General features: G+C 40.1%; 1 protein-coding gene across 19 annotated transcripts in view; it reads left to right on the top strand.

The window, feature by feature from the left end:
* DLGAP2 (DLG associated protein 2) overlaps positions 1-17220 on the top strand; it is a 478034-nt gene extending 460814 nt beyond the window's left edge. For 17 of the 19 annotated variants that reach the window (XM_069851571.1, XM_069851567.1, XM_069851568.1 and 14 more), the window contains 4 exons: positions 7990-8081; positions 12406-12558; positions 13370-13387; positions 14811-17220. In XM_069851571.1, coding sequence (XP_069707672.1) covers positions 7990-8081; positions 12406-12558; positions 13370-13387; positions 14811-15029 — 482 coding nt within the window. In that variant the 3' untranslated portion in view covers positions 15030-17220. The remainder of the gene's footprint in view (positions 1-7989; positions 8082-12405; positions 12559-13369; positions 13388-14810) is intronic. The other 2 variants (XM_069851585.1, XM_069851566.1) reach the window with 1 other exon arrangement.
* Positions 17221-25851: the final 8631 nt, after the last annotated feature.

Raw genomic sequence — 25851 nt, 5'->3', positions numbered from 1 at the left:
GATACTACAGGGATAAATATAAGCATTGGCCTTTTTGCATACCAGTGATCTACATCATCACTTCTAGAGAGAAACTGTCTGAAAAAAACATGCCATTTGCTTTCACAAAATGAGGTTACTTAGGCAAGACTGAGTTAGAGTCACAAAACTGACTCTAATTTAACTCAAACCACAACACTCCACTAATTTCCAAATTACGTTATCTTTTAAATTATATCCCTTCACCTAATAGAGCTTACGTAAAGTTCAAGGAAGTTATCAAAGAATTCTTTTCACTGAGGGAATGAGCTTCACAGCATTTTAAAATTTCAATGTGAATATTCTTTTTTTTTTCCTGTTGAGTCTTTGACATGTTTTGTATCCCAGTTTGAGCTAAGGGGGGTTGAAAGGTTTGTATCCAGAAGAACTGAAGTTTAGTGATATCCCAGCATGAAATGTGTCTTGACATATTTAAGCATTTGGAAGTCCCCTGAAGAAAATGGGGAAGCCAAAAGGAACTAAATCTGTTTTTCAATCTTCCAGCAAGAGCTGTTATTCCCAAAACACTTCACAGCAAAGTCTGCACATTCAAACTGTCATTGTTAACTCTGAAACATTTATTTTTGGCCTGGGTAAATTAATTGTACCTGAAGACCAAATATAGCTTTGCATCTCCTAGGAGAAGGCTGTCTTTATGATTCCATTTCTATTTTGTTTTAATCACGGGAAGAGTTAAAATAGAACTGCATTTTAGATAACAGTTTAATTTTCTGTTTTAACACAATAGCCCCGAGATCACAGAAAGCTGTCTGATTGCTGTATTGATTTTTTCTTTCACTGTAGCTTTTCTCCCATAATGTGGTTTTAAGAACTTCACTCATCAGATCTTAGAAAAGAAAATAATCATTGCAGCAAAAATAACCTCTTTCTCTTTCTTTTCACAGAATTTGTTTGTTTGATCACTTGCCATGAATTGTATTTTGGAGTCTCTGAAAAGTTCTTATATTATTTGTGGGGGCAGTTATTTGTGTTCTCAGTGTTTATTATAACACATATAGGTATATATATAAAATATACATGTGGCTCTAACTGTTCCCAGAGTAAGTCATCTGATCATTTGCACTAGCAGGGTTCCTTCAAGCGAAGAGATGTGTTTCTCAAGGATGCTGACTGGTGTTTCAGTTTTACACCCTGAAAATTGTGTTTTGCTGTTACTGGTGTGTAGGTGATGACAAGAAAAACACTCTAATTTTTCACAAAGCTATCGAAGACCAAGAAGGCCAGGACTCTGCCACCCACCTGTGAGCTCTGGGGTGGGAGCACAGGAGTGGGGAGAGCAGGGGAGCTCAGGGTGAGCCTCAGCTGCTGCCAAAGCTTGTAGGCACAGTTTGGAAGAGGGAAACAGAAAAAATCCTGGGCTTCCAAATGCCACGTTTGGCTACAAAAATATTTTCAGTACACGAGTCAACTGGAGAACAGCCACACAGACTTTACTCACATGTAATAACCCTAAGATAGGTGCAAAAAAATTAAGAATAGTATAAATTGGACCAAGAGAAAGGTTTTGCTGGTGTATTCTGCATCTGAGGCACTGAAACAGGTCGCCCAGAGAAGTTAGAGGTGCCCCATCGCTGGAGGCATTCAGGGTCAGGCTGGATGAGGCGTTGAGCAACACGATCTACTGGGAGCTGTCCCTGTCCGTGTCAGGGGGAGGAACTTGATCTTTAAGGTCCCTTCCAACTCAAACCATTCTATAATTCTATGAAGGTTAGGAGCAGTGCCAGCAGAGCTACATAGCAAAGTGATCTCTAGTGAAAAAAAAGAAAAAAGGCAATAGAGAGAGTGAGAGCTCAAAATATCACCCTTCTCTCCCCTTACCTTGTCATTCCATGGATGCTGGATTTTTCCTTACCAATCCTCTGGCTGATATTTCCCCAGTACTGCAAGGGCTTTACTAACACAGCCGAATAGTAACAGAAAACCTAGAGTTAAATCTCCCATATTTAAAGGGAAAAAAGAACAAACCCAAAACTGCTCATATCCAATTTATTTTAGTACATTCATCAATTAATCATCCATAAAAGCTTTCTTAAGTGCTTGACCAAATATGGGTTATCCTTTAACCAAAGAGTAATTACTGACATAATTTCCTAATACTTTTCACACACCTAACCTTCAGGAACTATTGAAATTTACATTTGGAGTGTTGTGAATGACTACAGAATGCCTCAACTGCCCCAAAAAAGTCTTTAAAGTCTATAAAAGATGGTCCCATAGTGTGGAAACTGAGAATTCCTTCTGGCATTTGTATTGTCCTGCTCAAGTTTCCTCCTCTTTGAACTCAACTCCATTGAGTCAAAACAAGTTTGCGCTGAGTCCTGCTTGGTGCGAAGGTTCCCATTGCCCTGCCTACCCTCCAGAGCACTGCCAGCTGGTAGCTGTGCTGTCCTAAAATGTCACCTCACTCTGAGCATTATATACTCATTATTATTCCTACCTATAGAATCCTAGAATAGTTTGTGTTGGAAGGGACCTTAAATGCCATCCAGTTCCACACACCCCCCCCGCCATGGGCAGGGACACCTCCCACTGGATCAGGTGCCCAAGCCCCATCCAACCTGGCCTTGGACACCTGCAGGGATGGGGCAGCCGCAGCTTCCCTGGGCAACCTGGGCCAGGGCCTCACCACTCTCATCGTGAAGAAATTCCTCCTTATGCCTAGTCTAAATCTGCCCCTCTCTAGTTCATACCCATTGGCCCTCATCCTATCACTCCAAGCCTTTGTGAGCAGCCCCTCCCCAGATTTCCTGTAGCCCCTTCAAGTACTGGAGCATCTCTATAAGGTCTCCTTGGAGCCTTCTCTTCTCCAGGCTGAACAAGCCCAACTCTCTCAGCCTGTCCTCGTAGGGAAGGTGCTCCAGCCCTCTGATCATACTTGTAGCCTCCTCTGGACTCATCCAACAGCTCCATCTCCTTCTTATTTTGAGGATTCCAGAACTGGACACAATCCTCTAGCTGAGGTCTCACAAGAGAGGAATAGAGGGGCAGAATCACCTCCCTCTGTGTGTTGATACTGAAAAAGAAATATATTTCTAAAGATTACTAATTTAGGTTTAGAGATTAGAGAAATATTGTGTCCTTATTTCAGTGAGAAGGATGAATTAAATGACAGTTTGAATGTTTTTTCTAGGCATATTTTCTCAGTTTGTTTGTGGAGCAATTCATTTATGAGTATAGACCAAAAAAAATAAAAGGAACAATCAAATGGAATGAAAATTTAAATTAAAACACATAACTTAAATAAACAGTAATGAATGCCAGAAGTAGATTGATTGAAGCAGTTTCTCACTGCTGGTGCAGCAGTGACACAATTGAATAAAGCTTTTAACCTGTCAGGAACAGAGTTACAGCATCTGACTATGATCTCGGTTTCAACAATATAGATCTAACTTCCCCTTCTCCCCTAACCTTTGCGTTATGAAACCATTTTCAATCACAGAATTTTTCAGAATTTCTCAAGCAATACAACACGTATACATTATGTGGAATTTTTTGATGTGCTTATTAGAGGGGGAAGACACTTTTGTGTTATCTGTGCATATTGTATACAGGCAGTTTACAGAATTTCTGTCCAGGTTATAAATCCTGAGTCTGCTTCTGCTGAAGTCATGATCAGGGGTTTGTAGATCTGCAGAGCAGAAGCCATACAGGACCATACAACAAAAAATGGAGTGCCTCATACACTTCATATGGGAGCAGAATTAAGGTTGTGTGACTTTTCCTGACGTTCAAGTAAATATAACATTAAGTTAATGGAGGGAGGTATATGGATTATGTGAAAGTCATATATATTTATCTGTGCTGGTAGATTTTTATCATCGTTTATTTACAAGCAAAATCTTCTAGGCATCACCAAACATCTCAATCTGTCCAGTCTCTAGCATTCATCGTTCTTTCATGGAGATAATCAATCTGCACTCATCAGAATAATTCCCCAATGCATGAAATTAATAACAAGGCTTTGGCTGTCTATTAATATTGTGCTAAAGATTATGAATTGAAGTGTTTTAATACTTTAATTTAATTACAGCAAAGCAGAGTAGCATGAATATGAGAGATTCTAACTTCTATGTTTTATTACGTTTGACTTTACTTATTGAAATGGAAACGGAGTTACATCTTTAGTGAATGGTAGGGCTGTAATTACACAATTATCTTCACCACTGTGACTCAGTGACACAAGTAGCCCAGAACCACTGTGTTTTACATTCCCAGCTGATGTGTATCACACCAAAACGCTCCATTGCCAGTGTCTAAGCCCAGTCTGGTCTGACTGTGCTTTAAATCACCAGTGTTTGGTGACACGGTCCTTCAGGATAATGACTATAAGACAAATACGTGTTTACTGTGGGGTTTGGGGCAACTGTGAGATTCACTAGAAAATATCAGTCATAGAATCATAGAATCATAGAATAACCGGGTTGGAAGAGACCCACCGGATCATCGAGTCCAACCGTTCCTATCAACCACTAAACCATGTCCCTTAGCACCTCGTCCACCCGTGCCTTAAACACCTCCAGGGAAGGTGACTCAACCACCTCCCTGGGCAGCTGTAAAGGTTCTGTTAAGGTTGATGTTTCTGCAGCAGGGCCAAAAACAGTGTCCTGTTTCCAGGCTATGTATTTGAGCTATAAATGATAATATTGAACACAAAAAACTAAAACTAAACTTTATTCGCTGTGAGACAAGCACCACACCCATCAGCCTACAAAATCTCATTCTGTCTGGTGAATAGTTGAACATAGGGTTAGAGTAGCCAGTGTCACGGACCCGTGAAAGCAGAATTCCCCATCCTGGCAAAAAGGGACTCTGACCCCTCCCTGGGAGTTTGCCTCACATCCTGAGCTAGGATAGAGATAGGTAGATCCAAGTCTGTTTGTCACTCAAGTCTTTGCCTTAATTAAAATCGCTGAAAATGAAATCAAAGCTATTTGTTTCAGATCAAATGAAACACTTCTTTTTTATTTAGGTTTTTGTATGCTTGTTTGGGTTTTAACACCCAAAACATCTTTTCCACATGCCAAGAACTCCACAGGGAAAACTGAGGGGTTTGGTGATCAAAAACCCTGAACCAATTAAAATGCTTTATTTCATTTGGTCAACAAAAAAACCCAGTGAATTACTCATGCAGCCCTGAACCACTTAACCCTTTCACAAATGGGTGCCACACAGGGCTGATGAATTATGCATACTGCTGTTTAATTTAGTGTTGTGGCACAGCTGTACTGTTTGTCTAACAAAAATTGGAATAGAGTTTCAGAACTGCAGCTCTATGTTTTAACACATGCTTCCAAAGCTACAGAGTTTGCACGTTTCCACGGGACTGGAGCCTAAAAGTTCCAAATTATCTCTTGCTGCTACTTGTGGTCAAGCATAGAATCATAGAATCCCTAGGCTGGAAATGAGCTTTGAGATCATTGAGTCCAACCGTACCTGTCCACTAGTCAATCATATCCCTAAGAACCTCATCTACCGGTGTTTTAAACACCTCCAGGGATGGGGACTCGCCCACCTCCCTGCACAGCCTCTGCCAGTGCCCAATGACCCTTTCTGTGAAGAAATTTTTCCTAAGGTCCAACCTGAACCACCCTAGCACAGCTTGAGGCCATTCCCTCTTGTCCTGTCCCCTGTCACTTGGCAGAAGAGCCCAGCTCCCTCCACTCAGCAACCTCCTTTCAGGTAGTTGTAGAGAGCAATGAGGTCTCCCCTCAGCCTCCTCTTCTCCAGCATGACCTCAGCTCCCTCAGCTGCTCCTCATAAGACTTGTTCTCCAGCCCCTTCACCAGCTCTGTTGCTCTTCTCTGGACACATTCCAGGACCTCAAAGTCTTTCTTGTAGTGAGGGACTCAGAACTGAATGTAGGATTCGAGGTGGGGCCTCACCAGTGCAGAGCACAGGGGCACGATCGCTTCCCCAGTCCTGCTGGCCATGATGTGTCTGATACAACGATGTTCCACTGCTCAAGAGAAATCAGAATTAAAATGTAATAGCTACTACGAAAATACTGTTTTCACATGCCTCTCAGTCCACTTCTATACTTATTCTAAATAATAACAAAATGTTAAGCCCTGCCAGTGTTTAATGGTTTGTATATGACAGGCTGCAAATCAGTTCTGCTGTATGATTGTAGCTTCATTCCACACTCTGCATCCTGTTTGAATTATCAATTTGGTTTCCTCAAATTGAATTAAAAGATGTCAGCATAATTTCATAGAATCATAGAATCACCAGGTTGGAAGAGACCCACTGGATCATCGAGTCCAACCATTCCTATCAAACACTAAACCATGTCCCTCAGCACCTCGTCCACCTGTGCCTTAAACCCCTCCAGGGAAGGTGACTCAACCCCCTCCCTGGGCAGCCTCTGCCAGTGCCCAATGACCCTTTCTGTGAATTTATTTTTCCTAATGTTCAGCCTAAACCTCCCCTGGCGGAGCTTGAGGCCATTCCCTCTTGTCCTGTCCCCTGTCACTTGGGAGAAGAGCCCAGCTCCCTCCTCTCCACAACTTGCTTTCAGGTAGTTGTAGAGAGCAATGAGGTCTCCCCTCAGCCACCTCACCCCTGCCCCTACCTCCCGATCTGTCTTTACCCTAAACATTATTTCAATATCTGGAAATTCTCCAGATAAAATCAATCTTCCACTGAAACCCCGGCTTATAAAGCTTTTTAAAGTGTTGCTTTTTCAGCATCGAGAAAGATGTGGAGGAAAGGAAGTGTAGGAACTGATGTGTAGGAAGAAGGTGTAGGGAGATATATCACTGCCTAACAAAGCACGGTATTTATCCCAGCAAATGTGGGAGTCCAGTAGGAGTGAGTTTTCTAGGGATAAGCCAGTACCCTTAGACAGTGAGGTAAATAGAAAGAAATAGGCATCTCTAGGAAGAGATTCAGCTCATCTAAAAATAAGAGCCAAACATGACTGAGCTGATTAGCTCAGATTACTGATTATAGAGCATCCAGAAATTTTCACGTAAGCAGATGACTGTTGGAAGCAAAGTCAGGTCAAAAGCACATGTCTGCAGGCCTTGAGCAACCTGAGCTAGTGGGAGGTGTCCCTGCCCATCACAGGAGGGTTGGATCTAGATGATCTTTAAGGTCCCATCCAACCCAAACTATTCTATGATTCTATGAAAACAAACTTGGTCCCCTTCTCCAGTGCTCGTGCACATCTTAAGTGGGAAGTACAGTGACAAGGAACTGAGCCCAAGGAACCCAATTCAGCAATTCCTGGAGCTCTCTGTGTCCCACTTCGTCTGAAGCTCCTGTGCTGAGGACTATGTGTATTTTCATGGATATACAACCTGTGACTCCTAATGAGTGTACTGAGACGTGTCCCAGGGATGTGATTCCCCTAAGGATCTCATCCTTATGGTAGGAGTATCTTATAGTTTAATATATTAGCCTTACCTCAGAACAGACAGTATAAAAAGAGCCCACTCAGAGATCCTCCACACAACTTAGTGAAGTCTTTTGTGATCGCAGAGCCAGAAGATATTACCTAAGGTAAAGGACATCGGTGGAAACAGGCATTTAACTGGTTCTTGAGGCAAGGCTTTTTCAACAGCTTTCCGTTTACGTGAACAAGTGTAAAAGGGGGTGGAGAGTGTCATGTGCTTCAAATTTTAAGATTGTTCTCAAAAAACATATGTATGTATGCCCACTTCAGGAAGCTGCCTATATTGCCTTGCATTTTTCTACTTTCTTGAGTAAATACAGCCTTAGTTGTTTGGACTTATATCATTTTTTATTGCCAAAGGATAAGATGCCACAGAGCTTTCCATTATCCCCATCTTTTTCAAAAATATTTTATGTATATAATCACAAGCAGCAAACCCAAATATTTACTTGCCTTACAAAATAAACAGTCATTTCTGCTATATGTATTTTGAGCTGGATTTTATATTTACTATCAAAAGACGTGTATTGGTAATAACCTGTCTGTATGCTTAGTCCTAGGTAAGATCCGAAGTGCTGTTGGAAGTGCTCAGCTCCTCATGTCTCAGAAATTCCAGCAATTTTATTGGCTTTGTCAGCAAAATCTGGTAAGTCACCACGTTTGGCCATTCTCAAAGAGTTTAAGGCTATTCATACACAGATATTCCACAAAACTTAGTTGTAAATTTGGAATTTAGTATTTTTACTTCAAAGGCAACAACAAAAAGAAGTATAATATACCCAAACAGTAGCAATCTGAAATGTCATTTTCAAGTATCACTTTTTGTCTTACTGCTGCTTTTTTCTTTTTTTTTTAAACTTAATCCTTAAATATGGTGTTAGTACATTTTTTGTCAAAGAAAACATAATTTCAGTCTGGTTGCATGTTGTCCTTTTTTTGGTTTTTTCTGTCTTTATTAAAGAATAAAAATCAGAAGAGGACAAATGCAAGTTTACTGAGACATAATATTATGGCTTATTTTTGTAATACCCTAAAATAGGAAGTATATTTCTGGTAAGAAAGGAGAAATTTTTCATATTACAACAAGTGGAAAATAGTAAAATAGCAGAATAACAGAATACATGATCCAGCTTTCCACCTACCTGAAAACCAGGCTGATCTTGGAAATGGGAATATACATAATGTTCATAAAATTGGGTTTAATAATTTTCATTGCCAATTATATATAAGATGTCCTAAGGCTAAAGGAACAGATGCAGTATATTACTTGTGAGAGTTACTGCTATTGTTCTGGAAGTTCATTAGAGACTATTTCAATACTAAATGTTATCTTCATTAATATAAGAGCAGCCATCAGTGATATAAACGTTGTGGGAAGATGATATTAATCAATACATGAACATAATTCTTCTTGCTAGGGCTGGTAGAGCACCTGCTTGCTTCAGCTCACTTCAAAATCAACTGTGACTTTCACCTTTTGACAGCTCCTGCACTTCATACATTAAAAGTGCTGAATTCTGTTGTGTGTGTGACAGCAAACATGACCTATATGTCTGGTTAGATACTTTTCTTTACTTGTTAGTGTTTGCCACATAACTTTTTAAGGCAAAACATTCATTCTACAGACATCTACTTGCTACTTTCCATCCATAAAGTTAAACATCCAGAGTTCCTAAAACTGCAATCAAATATTACTGAGAAAGTCATGCCAAAAATGTCCTACCTTCTGATAGAAAATGATAAGATATATGGTCCTCATTAGGAAAGAATCCAATTATCCACTTCAAAGACTCTGTCAAAACAAGAATTTTAATAGCTGCTATAGAATGACAGAGGAAATATGCCAAGTCAGGCAAGCAGATGATGAACATGCTTGTAGTATCAAATACATCATGTGTGCTCCTATAATTTATTTCATAGTGAAAGGAAGACATTTTCATCGTTGTTCTAAAAGTTTCTTACTGCAAATTCCGAAATGCCGTGCGCTACCTGATTAAGCTATGCAAACTAAGATTTGGAGAGGCTAACCTCCACTCCACTTCATTTATCTTCAAGTGGGTCCAGCACTTGTGCTCGAGAGCTTTACTGTAATAACAAGCACAGCTCCTCCTCAACGCAGCCGTCAGCTGTTTGGAAGCGCCAACAATTCATTACTGCAAAAGCAAGAGGAGCACAAGGGGAAAGAAAGAGCTTTGCATAAAATATAACAAAAAAAAACTGGAACTATTTCATTTCTTATGTGGATAAGAAACCTGTGAACCCCATAACAGCAGCTTTATCCCACTCTGAAGGTTTAGGCTCTGAATATTCTTCAGCTTCATTAAATCAGCAATGGGCTCTGCAGAAAGCAGCAACTGCAGAACTGGACTTCTAGCTTATTCATGTCTTGAGGCCTTTCTTCCTATGCCTAATGACAGAGTGTGCTGTTAAATAGTTGCTTAGCACGTATCCACAGCAGGTTTTCCATATGCTCCTAACACAGCATCTCGGTGCCCCCCGGGAACGGTGCCAGATAGCAGCCAGTTCATTCATTCCCCCACTAGGAAATATCTAGCACTTTCAGGGCTAACACACAGCAGTTTCTCTAACAGTGTTCAACAACAATAAGCATAAATGTAGGACAAAATAGCAATGACACTTACTTCTGCCGATTCAAAATGGGAAGAGGAACGTACTTACTCAGAGTGAAATTTAACTGCGAAGTTCACTCATCGCCTATGGACTTTCCCAAAGGGTCTTGGGAACTTCAAAGGACAACATTTGATTATGGTCTGGGTTAAGATCCCTTACGAAAAACTCTAATTTAGGGAAAATTCATAAAAATGTAAGCTTCTATGACAGGTTTTTTTTAAGAATCCGGCTGGCTACTTCCTACAGCGCTCCCACTAACTGCTAAGAAAAAAACCCACCCATCGCTGATTAATAACTACTCCCGTCTGCATTATTCACATTATCTCTTGTAACACCTTGTTTTTTCTTTGAAGTGTCCTCCTCCATATTCTCTAGTCAGCACAGTTCCAGCTAAGCTCATGAGATCATCGCTCAATATGTCATGGTTGCAGGCAAAAACAGACCGGCTCCGGCACTGGCTAGGGATTTTTTGCTTGTTTTAGGCTTCCTTCAGAAGAAGGGCTGCAAAGGTAAATTCCAAATAAGAGACAAATAAAGGAGCAGCTTCTGAGAAGAAACAAGTTTAAGCCAATCTTTTCAAAACTTAGCTAATCATTTGTGCTAGAATTTAACCGTGGACTGCAGATCCAGAAGGAAAAGCAGCAGGAGGCAGCCCTCTTGTGTTAGACAATGCACCACACACTCTTTTCCCAAACACGATGAGCAGAGTACAGGAGAGCAATTAGCTTTCATTCAGAAGGCAAAGGCATGTCAATGAGTGGCATCATTTAATAAGTGTTCTGAGGTAACTGGGGCGAGGAACTGAGGAGGCAAGGCTGGAGAGAACAGATTGCAATATAAGATATATTGCTGTGGGACTGACAAATTTCATGCAGGGAGTCTGTTCCTGAAGCCTGAGATATTGACCTCTGTAGTGTAACTAATACCACTGACATCAATTTTAAATGGTTTTGGAGTAAACTGGGATCTACCCAATTAAGTTGTTTTCAGTGAACATTAACCATGCTTCCCAGAAGGCTCTTATAATCTGTACGGCCAGTTCTGTTAAGTCTCCAAAACTCCCTGTAAATAAGAAACTTACTTTTAGTCAAGAGGACATTGAAGTGGAAAGGCTTTTAAGGTGATTCTTGGCCTGGATTCCCAAAGGGAAGAGTCGAACCTGCACGTTGTCATGCCCAGCTCCACGCAGTCAGCTCCCACAGCGGCATCTACAAGCCCAAGTTTGAGTAGCAAACTTGGTTTAAGACCCCTAGAATTGTGCAATTCAAGGGAGAAACTCAGTAGAAATGCTGACTTATCTCTCAGGTTGTAGCCAATTATGTGGGGTTGTGTTCAATACTTAAAATGTGTTTGTTGACTCGATTTGTAAAAGATGGAGCACAGATCCTTGCTTCTGCAGTAACAACAGTGTTTCTAACATAATAACCTAGTCATAGACAGGAAGGGGGACATCCAAAGTCTCTTTAGCCTGGTTTCAACTCCATCTCTCCCAGCTCCATTGTATAGACCATCTTAATTGCTTCCTCCTGTTCTGGAAGGGAAGAGATATTTCTCCATTATCTTCACAGAGATATTTATCAATTCATTATCTATTTCACTGGAGTGGCAAGCCCATCTTATTGAACTAGTACCAATGCTCATAGAACATAGAGTTAAGAGTCTGTATACTGCTTTTTGATGTAATATTCACCTAGCGTGGCCATCAGGTTGATAGTCAAATGAAGTGTCATCTTGCTAATTGTTACCACCAATGTTTGCTCCATTAAGTGTTGTACAAGTAGCACCACTTAATTGCAGTACCTGGGGGTAGCGTCTTCCCAGTTCCTGAGCATGATTCGACTCCCTGGAGAACAAAATCCTACTATCCCCATCAAAACGTTATACCTTATGTTTACATTTGGAAATGCAAGACAAGGTAAACATTGAATTCAGCATTTCTTTGTTGTCTTTTTTTGCCTTCTAATCAGCCATCATGAATGTAATTTTTAGACGGAAAGACTTCAGGTTGACTAAAATACAAACCACGTTCCCCTTTCCTTTAATAATAAGCAGGTAGAGACTGTCAGCTCGTTTCTTTTAGAAATGAAGGTCAGCACAGCATATGGTGCTAAGGAACTTTCCGTGGATTCAGGAAGCATCTCATCTGACATCCAACACCTTCGTGTTTGGGTTGTGTAGGAGGCACAACTTTCCAGTCACAGCTCCCAGCTGTAAAGCGTGCGTAGCCTTAGCGCTGAGCAGCACTGTACGGTGTAATCTGGTGTGTTGCTTTTCCTGCCTCAAAGCACGTTGTTTAAAGCCTCCTGGTTTATTCATCTTCTCTCCTCTGTGCATGACAGGACCCGAGTGCCATGCCGAGACCAACCTCCCAGGACCTAGCAGGTTTCTGGGACTTATTGCAGCTCTCGATTGAAGACGTCAGCATGAAGTTTGATGAACTGCACCAGTTGAAACTCAACGAATGGAAAATAATAGAATCACCTGAAAGGAAGGTAAGCACACCGTGGACAATATCATTTCCTCCCCATTTGTAGGCCTGTGGTCTCCTTGTATTAAATACTATAGTGACACACAGTAGATTTCTAAGCCTAGAAATTATCTAATTGTCACGGCTCAATTTATATACAGAAACCTTCATCAGATGTGAGGGTTTTTTTCTTTTAACAATATTGACCTGAACTGCATAACAAATAAAATGAATTTTGCTAAGTTTGTCCACTCCATAACACTTTGTTCAAATTATTTGGACTCATAGCCTAAAGGCTGCAAATTAAATATGATCTGATTAATTCAGACTGAGAATAACAGCCTGGGAATTGAGTCGAGATAAACTCAGCACTCTTCTCCATTTGGGGCAGCTCACACCTGAGTACTCCAGTATTCAATCCTGCCTGCACGACACAATCGATACTAGAACAGGAGTGAACGAAAAGCACGTGGCAAAACCAACCACGGCTCAAGCTAAAGCTTGGCCCATTTTATCTGGGGGACAAAGGGTGATTTTGGCAAACTGCCTGCACCTCCAATTTGCAACTTCACCACCTGGGAGACACCTCAGCCCCACCAAAGGTGGCAACGTGCCCATAAAAGCTGTGTAATTCTGAAAGCGCCTTTCCCCGTTTCTAGAGCTCCACCCCTCCCTTTGATTACCCCACGATCCTTGTGTCAGTCAGATGAAGGCAGCATTTGGTTTGAGCCAGTACTGTTGGCCTCAGGTGAATACTTGTTTGGTTTGGGAGGAATTAGGAGGCATTTTGACAACTCTTTCATTTCTTCATGCTCCTCTCGGATTTTAATTTTCAGCCAACTGATTGGTGGATGGTGAGTTTGCAATTCTTGCTTACTAGTGACAACTGGAAGTAAGAAATAATTACAGTGACAGCAACAGCGATGTTCCTAGGAGGGAAATAACTAAAAATGGGGAGAAAAAAAAGGATAAGGTGGGACAATAGGAATGGAGCCCTTATATTCCTGGCTGAAAACAGGAAATAGAGAAAATAAAGACTAGAAGAGCTGGCTTTCATGGGGAATAGCATCTTAGGCTGCTACACTGTTCCTGTTGAGTTGAGAATGTAGAACTCAGTTCTCAAATAGCCTTATCTATTTAATCTTGGCTAATAGATTTCATAGTAGGTTTAGAATTAGTTTTTTTTAAAAAAAGATCAAACAAGGAAGAGTCTGTAAACCATAGGAGCATCAGTTAAATTTTTGTATTATTTGAATCCTGCTGTGCATCAAAATAACTGTGTTCTCCATAAGGAACAGCCCATACTCTGGACTATTACTATCGCTTTAAGAAATGATATAGCAGAAATATTGAACATAATAACCATACTATCCATATGAAGTTGTGGAGTTTCCATCTGTGGGGCTCTTCAGTCCAGTATTAAATATGACGTTGAAAAACCTGCTTTAACTCCCAAAGTTACATCTCATTGTATGATTCTGGGATCCTAAATTATCTTTTTAAGGCTTTTTTTTCAGTCCCTAAATGGAGTAAAACATCAATTTCATACTTCAAAACTATTCTTGATTTAAAGCCTGCAGAACTATTTACAGCTACATTGGTACCAAAATCTACTGATTCTCACATTATAATCTGATAATTCTTCAATATAATTTTCTTTCAAATATTCCAGGCTGGCAAGTAGAAAAATTAGCCCTATGTTCTCTCTCCGGCTGGTGCTTGCATGTTTCCATTTAGCAATTCTTGGAGGAGACTAAACTAATAGATATGTATACACAGCTGCTATCTCATATCCAGCTGAGGCTAAACTCAATATGATTAATTTAATTAAAAATCCTATCCTGCTAATCACAGACAGTCTTTTCACTTGATCAGACCACGCAGATGCGCTGAATTCTTATTGGAGAGACAGTGTGTGTTTCTGTTTATAGTGAGTGTAATAATGTGTCAGCTAAAATTAAACAAATTCACGCGCAAGGGAGGTACGCAGATTGCATGTGCAGAGTACCTGCAAGGGCAGTACAAGGAAGCATCGTAGCCTTTTTTAAGGCACGAGACTGCAGGATTTGTAGCGGTTGCTGAAACAAGAGGGTTTTGTCCGTGTCCCTAGTGTGGATAGCTCTTCGTGTAATCCGTTAGTCAGCTGATTGGAAAGCACAAATGGAGCATGCTTGATGTACGTAACCAGTATTTTGCATTTCACGTCTTCGATTTGCATGCTCTGCCGACGGTACCTTCCGCACGCGGTTCACCCTCAGTTTTAATACCCTGTTGCAGGAAGAAAGAAAGGTCCCTCCTCCTGTACCAAAGAAGCCCCCAAAAGGAAAATTCCCTATCACAAGAGAAAAATCTCTGGACCTACCCGACAGACAGCGACAAGAAGCTAGAAGACGGCTAATGGCTGCCAAGAGAGCAGCCTCTTTCCGGCAGAATTCAGCCACAGAGCGAGCAGACAGCATCGAAATCTACATCCCAGAGGCTCAAACCCGGCTTTAAAGACAGAATGCTGCAGAGTTCCTTTTTTAAACAAAATGCTTGTACAGTTTGTCACTTACCTGGTAATTTTTGTCTCATTCTCTCCACTAAATATGCCCTTGCTGTTGTGTTCTTTGTGCCATAAGCACAGTGGAATGCTTTTGATTTCCTCAGAATTTGCTGAGCTCATCGCAAGAACGACTTCTTTTTGTATTTATTGTCTGACTTACAATCAGCTACAATGGATAGGGCTTGTTGAGACCTGACTTATCCAATATATTCTCAGAGGACAACAAGAAACACCTCTTGAGATGGAACCCAGCTTACTTTTTTTGTTATTTATATTTTTATAAAATGTGTGATAATTAGGGATAAGAATAACAAACTATAAATGGGTGCATCTCACCATTCACTAGAGGCATTAGCTAATCCAAGTAGAAGGTGCTACAAATGTAAAGAGCAGGAAAGAAAGAACCCATTTATCTCTCTGACCTCCAGTTTCTTTTCCTAGAACCCAGCTACCGTATTTACCCATGTGCTCTGCCAGTCTTCTCATCTTTGTTACTGCAAAATAACATTAGGCCTCTCATGTCATGTCAAGTTTCTGGAGATGAACAGGGATATCCAGCCACTAAAACTCCAAAGTTCCTCAGAAACCAAGAAGCGTACAAGTCTGTTGGTGGTGGGAATGCCCGCTGAGAAACGTTTGCTGTTAGCAGTGTAACAACACTCTGAAACCTAAAGCAAAATTATAATGCAAGAGGACTTGAGTGATGGGTGAAAGGAAAACGGAAGCCTTAAAAAGTTAGATCTTCTGTAGCAAGATGTGTAAAGAAAAAGTTATACTCGCTCCTTTGGAACACTCATTGCATTTTTAACAGTTCTTTTACGTGTTAATATTTATTTTAAAAACCTCTCTTTCATTTCAAGAGCTGTGCTACATGTAATATTTCAAACGCTCAAAATGTTATATCAATTGAGTTTCCAGGGTATCCTTGAGAAAAAAAAACAAAAAAAACTTGCTTGTTTAAAATGCCAGTTGTGATGTTGTAAACAGTTTAAGAAACATGAATGTGAGTGGTAAGTATATCTAAGTTTAAATGGTTATGTTAAGGTAAAGGTGAACTGTGGTTTACAGTTGTATTTTTATTTTAGAACTATTTTTCTATGCAGTATAATTTATGGCAAGAATAAATTTCTTGCTTGCTTCAGACATTAAAAAAAAAGAAAAACATGACTCCAGAGATAAGTTATTTCCAGCCATGGAATATAAGGAAAATAATATATTTTAAGCCTCACATTGTCAGAATAGAGAAGTAGTAACCCCCACAGTCAAGAGGCTTGAATTTTAAGCAAATTAAGACAGAATTATTCCACTTCAGCTACCTTCCAGAGCCAACCGAGCAACCCAGCACTTAGGAGTCTTCAGGTGAAGACGCAATAAGATGAGTAACCCGCGGCCCCCCATTCCAAGGATCAAATCCTACCAAACACACGGCTTTAGGTCAAACCAGTTTGAACCCAGTGAGACAGACAGTTCCAACTACCCCATCCCCCGATTCCCTGCTTTAACAAATGCAATGTAATTAGCCATAGGCAGAACAGCTATTTAATTATACTTGAGCACTTTGGTTCTTCACCTGATGAGCACTTTAAATCAGAATCCCACGCACCCTGCAGCCTGATGGTTGACTGAAAAGATGAAGTATCATAGGTTTTTGCAGACCTGACATTGCTTCAAATCTGTTTTCTTTTGAGTTTTTTTTTTAGTTTCTTTTTCTTCTCTTTTTCCTACAGTGAGCAGTATTAAGCATGATTTCTGTCTTTGGAGCACAGCTGATAAAGCATGCTTAGCTTCAAGATATGAATCTTTAGAGATGAAGTCTTGAGAAGTTTCTGTGAGGAGAAAACCCTGTAAATTGAGCCTGATATCTGGTATATACTTTACCAAATAGCCTTAAACTATATTTGGAAGCAAAAACCAACACGAATGTATATCCTTCAAAAATGCAAAAAAAAAAAAATAAAAAAGAAAAAAAGAATAAAAAAGAAGAAAAAGATTATTAAATCCCTGAAATATTCTTCTATAGATGAAAACATCCTATTTCCCATCCCTCATGTTTGCAAGGCATTTTCTATTAAGGAAAGAGCTGAACCCTAGGTGGTGTACAACATTGATGCTACTTTCTGTATTTATTATACTATTTTAAAAACAAATATACCTGCAGACACTGGCATCTTTAGTCTTGAAAACTGATACCTTATCTAAAGTGGAGCTGCTAATTAGGAATATCCACGCAAAACTAGAGTCAGTGTCTTTTCTAGATTTAAGAATTTTAATATAGGCACACGCATCCCTATATTCGTATATGGCAGCTGGTACATTTTGTCTGATTTTCCTGCACATTTTGAGAAGAAATTGCACTTGACTTACTTGAAAACCCTTCAGCAACAGGTCACACGATTGGACAAGTTGTATTTGATTCTGCCAGTAATCAGATTATAAAGACAAATTATAAAATGAAGAGATTACAGGTAAGCTTAGATCCCAGCTGACCAAATAATGCCTCCTTGGAACAGTCCAGATAAGTCTTTAATCACATTTTGATAGGTTTTTTATATGTTAAAATTTTATTGAATGTTCGCAGGCAAAAACAGGCCTGTGTGAATGATGCCAACCCTGAATTTTACATTTTCCGTGCCATTATGAGAAAATGCCCAATATAAGCTTTGGATATCTATGATTTCTGTTTGTTCCACCTTTCTTCCACAAAAGAAAGAAAGACTCAAAAGTAAACTAGATGCCTACTGAAAAATCAGATAATATGCTATCTGTGCATGTCACATTTCAAAGTGCAATATATTAAATTATTGAATTATTGTACAGGTATCATTCTATCATTAAAGGCAAATAAGCCATTTCTGTTTGCAGATTATACATCTGGTTAATTTAGAAAAATAACATTATGCTTATCATACTTGTGTTGCAAATAAATCAAAGTCAAATTGCTTCAGTCCCTGACATGAGAAACCCAGTATGCGGTATCTTAATAAACATCTAAACAGATCATTGCTATCTGATCCCACATCATTAAAATAAAATTCAGTTAAAAAAACAATGTAGGAGGAAGATAAATAAACAGAAAGACAGAAAGCGGAATGCTTTCTACTCAGAGATTTCATGGTGTAGACCCACACAGAACAGCTGGATATAGCAAAATAGTCTGGTGTTTAATTAAATATGAATTGGACTAATATTCATTTTAACAGATGAAAATTATAGAAAGTCTCTGTTCATTTCTTCATTGCCTGTAAGACACAAGTATAATAAACAGAGTTCTGAAAATTTAAATAAAGAAAAAGACCTGAGTGGTAAAATTGTTGATATTTGCCATACTTATTTTTGCTTTGTATATTTTTTTAGATTTTAAATTCTTTGTAAATTGGTGAAGTATATTATGAAGTGTTTTATCATTTCATGTTGGGCTGATTACGATGGCCTTTGGCAGCGTGCGAAGACTAATAATGTTGTACAGTTTAATGCCAAAAAGTGACGTTTTAATTCATGCTTAAACCTTGCCGCTATGTTAGATGTGAGATCAAGCAGGAAGGAATTAAAGCGTGCATAGGAAGGTGTGTGGATTTCATATATATCTATAAAAAATGTTTTATAGAATGGAAATTAGTTGTTTTAAGCCCATTTCCTGCTGCATCAGTAAATTAGTTCTCTAGTTTCATCTTCTTCAGCGCTGCATCTAGTATAAAGTGAGAGGATTTTTGGTTATTGGGTGGTTTTGCAAGGACCAGAAATAACCAGACATGCCCCGCAGCCTCCTTGTGCCCCGCTGGAGCGATGCCTTTAAGATGCCTTGGCCCCACAGCACCCTAGGGCTGCTCCACACCAGATCCTCCCCACACAGGTCAACCCCATCCGCAGGCACCTGGACCAGCGTCCCTCCCCATCAGCCCATCTCAGCCCTTTGCATTCACAGTCCTGATCCTGCCCTACCCCATCCATCACTGGGTTGGGTTTGATGTCCTCCTCGGTGTTTCAGCACTGGCGCCGGTCCACGGGACACTGACCCATCCAGCACTAGTTTCCGCATGTTATTTTGAGGTCTGGAGCTGGTTTGGCAGCTCCAAGCACCAAGCTGTGTGCAGTGAAAAGATTCTGGGTAGCAGGACCCTCAGTCTTAGACACAAAAAGATTAAATGAACCGTGAAGCAGCATCACTCCCGTTCCCAGAGCATCTTATGATGTAGTCGTACCACCTGCAAACTGTGTTTAAGGTGAAGAATATCAGCAAACCTCTTAGTGTCTAGGGAGGTGTCAGGTTGACACTTAGATGTATACAGTGCCTTTCATCTAGAAGGATCTCCGAGCACTTTATTAGCCAACGTGATAGGAATGGTTGGACTTGATGATCCAGTGGGTCTTTTCCAACTTAGTGATTCTGTAACACGCAAAGTCCAGGCTGGGCTGCAGCTGGAGCAAGTTACCCTGCCCAGGGCCTGGTGAGGTGGCACGGTGGGACACTGGGGTCTCTCCTGCCTGTCCCCCACGCTGCCAGGGAGTTTCCTTCCACACCAACCTCCCAGCACCTGGGAGGAACCTTACAGTCTGAGTGTGTGCCGAAGGAGCAGCAAAGACTCACTGAAACAAGAGGAAGACGTGAGCAAAGCAGAGTGTGAGGGCCACGCTCATACCTTCCCTCCAGGGTGTAGGAAAGAATAGCGTGGAATTAAGGTTCGGACCAGTGTCTGCTTTTGCTGTTCATTCAGGGAGGCACGTGGAGCAGCTCCCCTGGGAGGGCATCACTGGAGACCCCTGGCTAGTGCCAGGTGCAGGAGCTGAGCCCTCTCTGCCGGGGATTTTGGCAAGTCTCTCCTTCACAAGTGCATTTTTTCCCCCGACTTTCTTAGTGGGAGAGACTGCTCTGGGGCGCGTGCTGCGAGAGCAGCCTTCTCCTCTGGTGTAACTGCCAAGCGTCCCGTTCCCTCCCCGGGTCTGCCCTCCAGTCAAGCCAACGTGCGGGATAACGTGAGGCACAGGACTTGGGGATAAGGATTAGGCTTTATCTCGGGCAGCTGCTCTTTACTGAGGCTCAGCTCCAACCTGAAGGGTCTTTGTGTGGCAGAGCAGCCAGGACACCTCCCTCTGCATTGGCAAGAAGCAGATTAGCAGTAGGATATATACATATACATCTATACTAAACAATTTTTTGGTAGCATGGTCCCAGAGGGTTGGACCCAGGTGCTGAGGGGCATGGGTTGGTGTTTGATAGGAATGGTTGGACTCGATGATCCAGTGGGTCTCTTCCAACCTGGTTATTCTATCATTCTATGAAGACTGCTCTGCTTTCTCACAGCTTGGCCTCAGCACTTATGGTCACAGCAGGTTCACTGCCTCCTGTGTCCCCACGGTCCACCCGCAAGCAGTCACTGTGTTCATTTCCAGTGACCATCCTTAGGGAACAGCTGTTTTACGGCATACTCGTATGCGTACACAAACTCCTGGCAGGAATTAAGCCCTCCATATATACAGAAATTGCTTAATTTATCTCCGAAACGCAGCTACCTCTATGGTGTAATGCTGCAGCTGTTAAACTACATAATAGGCTGCTCAGGACAGCGAGTATAAAAGGGAAATTGAAATGGAAACTTGCCCAAAAGAGAATTTGGCCGGCATATTTAGGCTGATTCAGCTCCTCTTAATGAAATAGAATTCTAATAACTGCAAGAGGCCATAGCAATCGTTATATCTTAAAAGCATATTCCAGATTGCTTCTCATTAAGTGCATATTGTATTTCATAAATGACAATCACAGAAGAAGGCTACGTGTTCACAGTCCCACCTTTCCAGACATGGATGTTTCTCTCATTACCCTTCATTGCTGAAAAAGAACAGGGTTTTTGAAGTCAGATCGTAGATAATGTAAATTAGTATGTCTACACTGCTTTCTCTTTAAATGAGCAAACAAAGAACAGTTTTCATCAACTGGCAATTTAATTGTCTGTTTTATTAAGGCCAAATTGTTATTTTTCTAAATTGTTTTTTTTTGGACAGGATTTTTTTTTTCCTCTAGTACAAAACCATGAATATTTTCACCTATGCTTAAACGAGGGGGAGGTTTTTTGAAGATATGGTCAATATTCACCAACCCAACCCATTAGTGAGGATTTTTCTCCTCCTTCCCTTTCTCTTCTTTCATTCAACACAGCGTTTCCCGTTCCTAAAGCTGAACTGTCATACAGGTTTCTTATTTGTGAGCTGAATTATTGCAGAGCTTCGGGCTAAGTTCTGATTCAGTTGTATTAGCATCAGTGCTAAGAAACTGAAATCGGAAAGAAATGTCAGATCGGGATCAGTATAATTCAGATCAATAACCGACTCAGCAAGTCCTGCTAAGGTAGAAAAGACTTATCGTTCGAGTTAACGAGTGCACAATTACTTTGTAGGGTCACGGTCAAGCAGAGGGCTTGGGAGTAGGTTCAGGTCTCTGATTATAGTCCTCACGAAGAGATACCAGCGTTGTTTATAATTACCCATGGAATCCACATGCTCATATCCATGCTTTGATTTACCTTTTGGAGGTTTAACAGTATGGCCATCTCCTTTTAAAAGGGCTCAGCATGTATGTACTCTTTAGTACACTTTATACATTAATTTCCTGACTCAAGAAAATGCCCCTTTCAAGTAGCCTGCCTGACACTGCTCTAGAAACTGTTCTTTCCTGAAGAAAAGCCACTATGACTGTGCAGGATTTTCTGTACAGAGACGAAACTCATACTTTCATTTGCCATGTGACATGCCAAAATAATCAAGTGTGGCCTAAGGACTAAATTGAATGCCTCCTATAGAATTTCAAGGAATGTTAGAACCAGGAAACTAGCTGTTTAGTTATCATTAAAAGTATATATAAATATATATAAATATATATATACATAAGAAATCATATCAACAATGAGGATGAACTGAGTGCCAAATATTCACCATCTGTATAAAGCTACACTTCACTAGAATTAAACTATTTTATGTAATTCTCTTTCTCATGCTTTTATGGTTCTTTTGATAAATTCTATTTAGTAGCATGCAGGATACCTAAATTGAATGTACAGTATGTTGTTTCATTGCTACAATAATTTCTTGCTTCTCAGTAATATCTTCTTTATCAGAATGTTATTTGTTACTTTGAAGACATATTTGAGAATTGTTTTATTATTAAGTTATTCTTTTTTTCATGGTTCTCTATTCACCTCCAGCTGATTGTAAGAAAATGTGCTTCACTATTTTGCCCCATGGCTCTTTTATGAAGCTGCCTCTTTCAATTGGTTTATGTATTGTTTATGTTCATCTCCTGTAAATAATTCTGCAATTAAATTTTTTGAGAAAAATAGAGTATACTCTTTTATTACATTTTAAATTTTGCAGTGGTTAAAATATGACATTTCCAATCAATTTGTAGACCACACTAAATTATTACTTTAGATATGCAGTCTTTCGAGTGTCCAGAAATTAATTTTCAATAAAATATTTTGATAGGGTGTTATCTGAATTCAAAGGGAGACACATTTAAAAATCTGAAGGGATCTGGCAAATGATAGAATCAGTTATTGCAATGCTATCAATATGTTTTGATTAATCGTATTAGCACCATAGGTATAGAATATCATGTTCTGATTTTGAATTAGATCATTACATGCCATTAAGAGAAATAATAATAGCCTCGTTTGTGTGTAAAACATCTGATATTGAATTATTTGTAAGCAGTCATTATTGGGCAGAAGTAACTGAAAGAATTTGTCTTTTGCTGTTTACAAAAGAGACATTTTAGCCCACTTCACATTTTGCAGCACCTTCCAGCACAGACAAATCTTCTTCAGAGAACAGCTTCAGCATCTCAGCAGAAAATTTGATCGATACTTCGCATTGGCCACACTTCTTGATAAGGCAGAAGCCACAATAGGCATGAAACGAAGATGTGTGGAGTCTCTGAGTCTAAATAAAGGAGGTACCAGAAATACTATGACTAATATGAATTTTTGTGGCATGGAAAAGAGCTTATTTGCTTGAATAATTGGATTTCTATTGCTCATTTATTATATATACTATCAGAACACTCAGGAGCCTTAACTATGGACCAAGACAACATGCTACATTTACAAAATAAAAAGGTTCACCTTAACCCCAAGTTTATAACCCAACCAGTAGGTGAGAAACAACAGATAGGCAGACACAGGAAAGAAACCGAGGCAAAAAGCGAGATGCGATTAATTAAAATGAAGAGTGGTTGTTGCAGCAGCCCAGCAGCCCATCAGTTGTCAATTGTTTCATAGCCATCAGGAAAAGAGAGGATAATTAAGTAGGTTGGAAGATACCCTCAGGGATCTCTTCCCAAGAAGGGAAGGAGTCCAAGAAAGATGTTTGTTTGAAAATTTAACACAGAAATGATGAATTTTGGCATCATGAGTCAACTGGAGGTGGAAGCTGACATCTCCGTAATTAATGAATGATGCTAGGTACACCGCAGACAGGTGGTATACGAAGAAGCTGTGAAAGGTCTTGGCAGTAAGACCAATAAAATTAAAGATTCAGAACTCTGCTGCCTCATTATTTGCATAAAGGAATTTTCATCTTTAATACTTGTGGAAGGCTCAGAATTTTCCCACTATATGTCAGCAGTTCTTATGTAAATGAAGTTTAGAGAGAGAGGTCATTAGAGCAGCTTAGTCCTTCTTTTTTTCTGCCTCCTAACAGTAAATGTTATGACCTAGAGCATCCCTCATAGCAGTTCTGTACCGATGTTTTACCGATATTTTACATCTGAGGCCTTGATCACTTCTCACTGAAATTCCAATAACCATTTAGCTTGTCTTACCCATCACGAATTCCCTAAAATAGGGTGACTCTTCCTGCAGATCTGGAAAGGATCTCAGGACTAACAAGCAAGCTGCTTTACAAGCATTACAGGAGGTTGCACATCCACCACAGTATTACAGGCAAACCCATATAAATGAGGACAGTCATTGCTGATGAACTAGTAAGGTCAGTAAAGCTAGAGCGTAGATGTGGCATATATTATTTCAATTCCTGAACCAGATAATCAGGTGCAGAATACACGTTCTGGAATTAGCATATTCATCCCAGTTGAACCGCACTGACACTGGCAGTGGGTCTGCGAAGGCTGTTACTGTTTTAACCGCAGCGGCACAGCTGAAGTGTGAAAATTCTGAAATGTAGACAAGTGCCTTACATAACCTACTGCAGCTCTAACACAATCCCTGGACAGACTCTGCTGTGAATTTTTAAACAATCAATTAATAAGTAGCTAGAGGATAATACGGTGATAAAAACTAGGCAACGCTGAAATGCCAGCATCCTATCATGTCAAGCAATTTAATTTTCTTCTTTGACAGGATGAATGGCCTAATGACTTAGGTAAAAACAGGAGGCTGTGATACATCTTCACTTCATTAAGGCTTTTGATAAAGTTCCAGTGTAACATTTTTATATAAAACTAGGAAAATATTGTCTAAATAAAATTGGTTTAAAACAAAACTTGATGCAGCTGAAAATATTATTTTAAAAACTTATATCTCCTTGACCCATTATGAAATCAAAAGGGCTTTTGAAGTGGGAAAGGGAGAATCTTAGAAAAATCTAACCTGCTTTCACTACAAGTCAGTACTTTCACCCATTGATCATGAGATACAGTGGTTACAGGGTCCACGGTGGACATGATCAAAATTCAAAATGACCCTCAAAAACTGTACACACTTTCTAAATCCAGTGTGATGAAATTCAGTGAAGAGAAAATGCAAAACCAAAAAGACATGATCAAGCTCAGATGTGACAGAATATCCATTTAAGAAAAAATAAAGCAAAGAAGACGTGGACCATGGTGGATCACAAGCTACATGTGAGTCAACCTGATGTTAAATCAACACAAGTTAAATCACATGCCCTTAAGGAAAGGGGAAATCTAATAGTGAATGTATTAACATATCATTAAATTAGTGTGGCTTAACGAATTATCGGGCTGTGTAATCATCCATGTATACACAATCTTAAATTATGGCGCACGCACATAATTGGACTTGACATTGCAAACCAAGCTAAAACAAATTACCCACAGAAGGAAATGGTCTTCAGATCCATAAAATCAAACATGGGCATCTGAGACACGGCTCGTCCTCCTCCATCCAGGCTTCTCAGAACCTACCTCTGTGGCCAATGCATTTTGTTACATGCCAGGTGCCCAAGGACTTCTAACAAGCTGAGATCCTTTTAGTACTTGGGTGTAGCTCATGTCTCTGTCTTAGGTTTGAACCACAGGAGGGTTGGGGCAGAGGGCAGGATGTTTTTTGAGTCCTTGGCTGCCGTTGTTCAGCGACCAGACAGTCTTGTTTGGCCAATAATAAAATTACAGCCTCTGCCAACCTCGCTGTCTTCAACTTAGCCACTTCCATCCAAATCCTCTCTGAGATGGCAGAAATTACCTTCTGAATCTCAGGCAAACGCTCAGACACATGTGAATGGGTGAGAAGGGCAGAAGCGTTTCAATATATCTAAAAGAAACACTGAATGACTGAGTCCTCGGTCAGGGCTCTGGGAAAGAAGCAAGCCAGATTCTAGGGATGCAAGGATGTCTCCTGTGTCCTACACAGAGGTCCTTGCTTCACTCTGGTCAGCACTGGTAAGGTTTTGGTTAGAGGATTAAATCCGGTTTTGAAGGAATTGAGAAAATTCAGAAGAAAACAGCAAGTATTATGAGAGATTTAGAAACGATGACCTGAGTGAACAGACTTCAGAAAATGGATCAAGAAAAGATTGACTTGTTTC

This window comes from Phaenicophaeus curvirostris, chromosome 2 (genome assembly GCF_032191515.1).
Source record: "Phaenicophaeus curvirostris isolate KB17595 chromosome 2, BPBGC_Pcur_1.0, whole genome shotgun sequence".
Taxonomy (NCBI): domain Eukaryota; kingdom Metazoa; phylum Chordata; class Aves; order Cuculiformes; family Cuculidae; genus Phaenicophaeus; species Phaenicophaeus curvirostris.
This window is presented reverse-complemented; position numbering and strand designations above follow the sequence as displayed.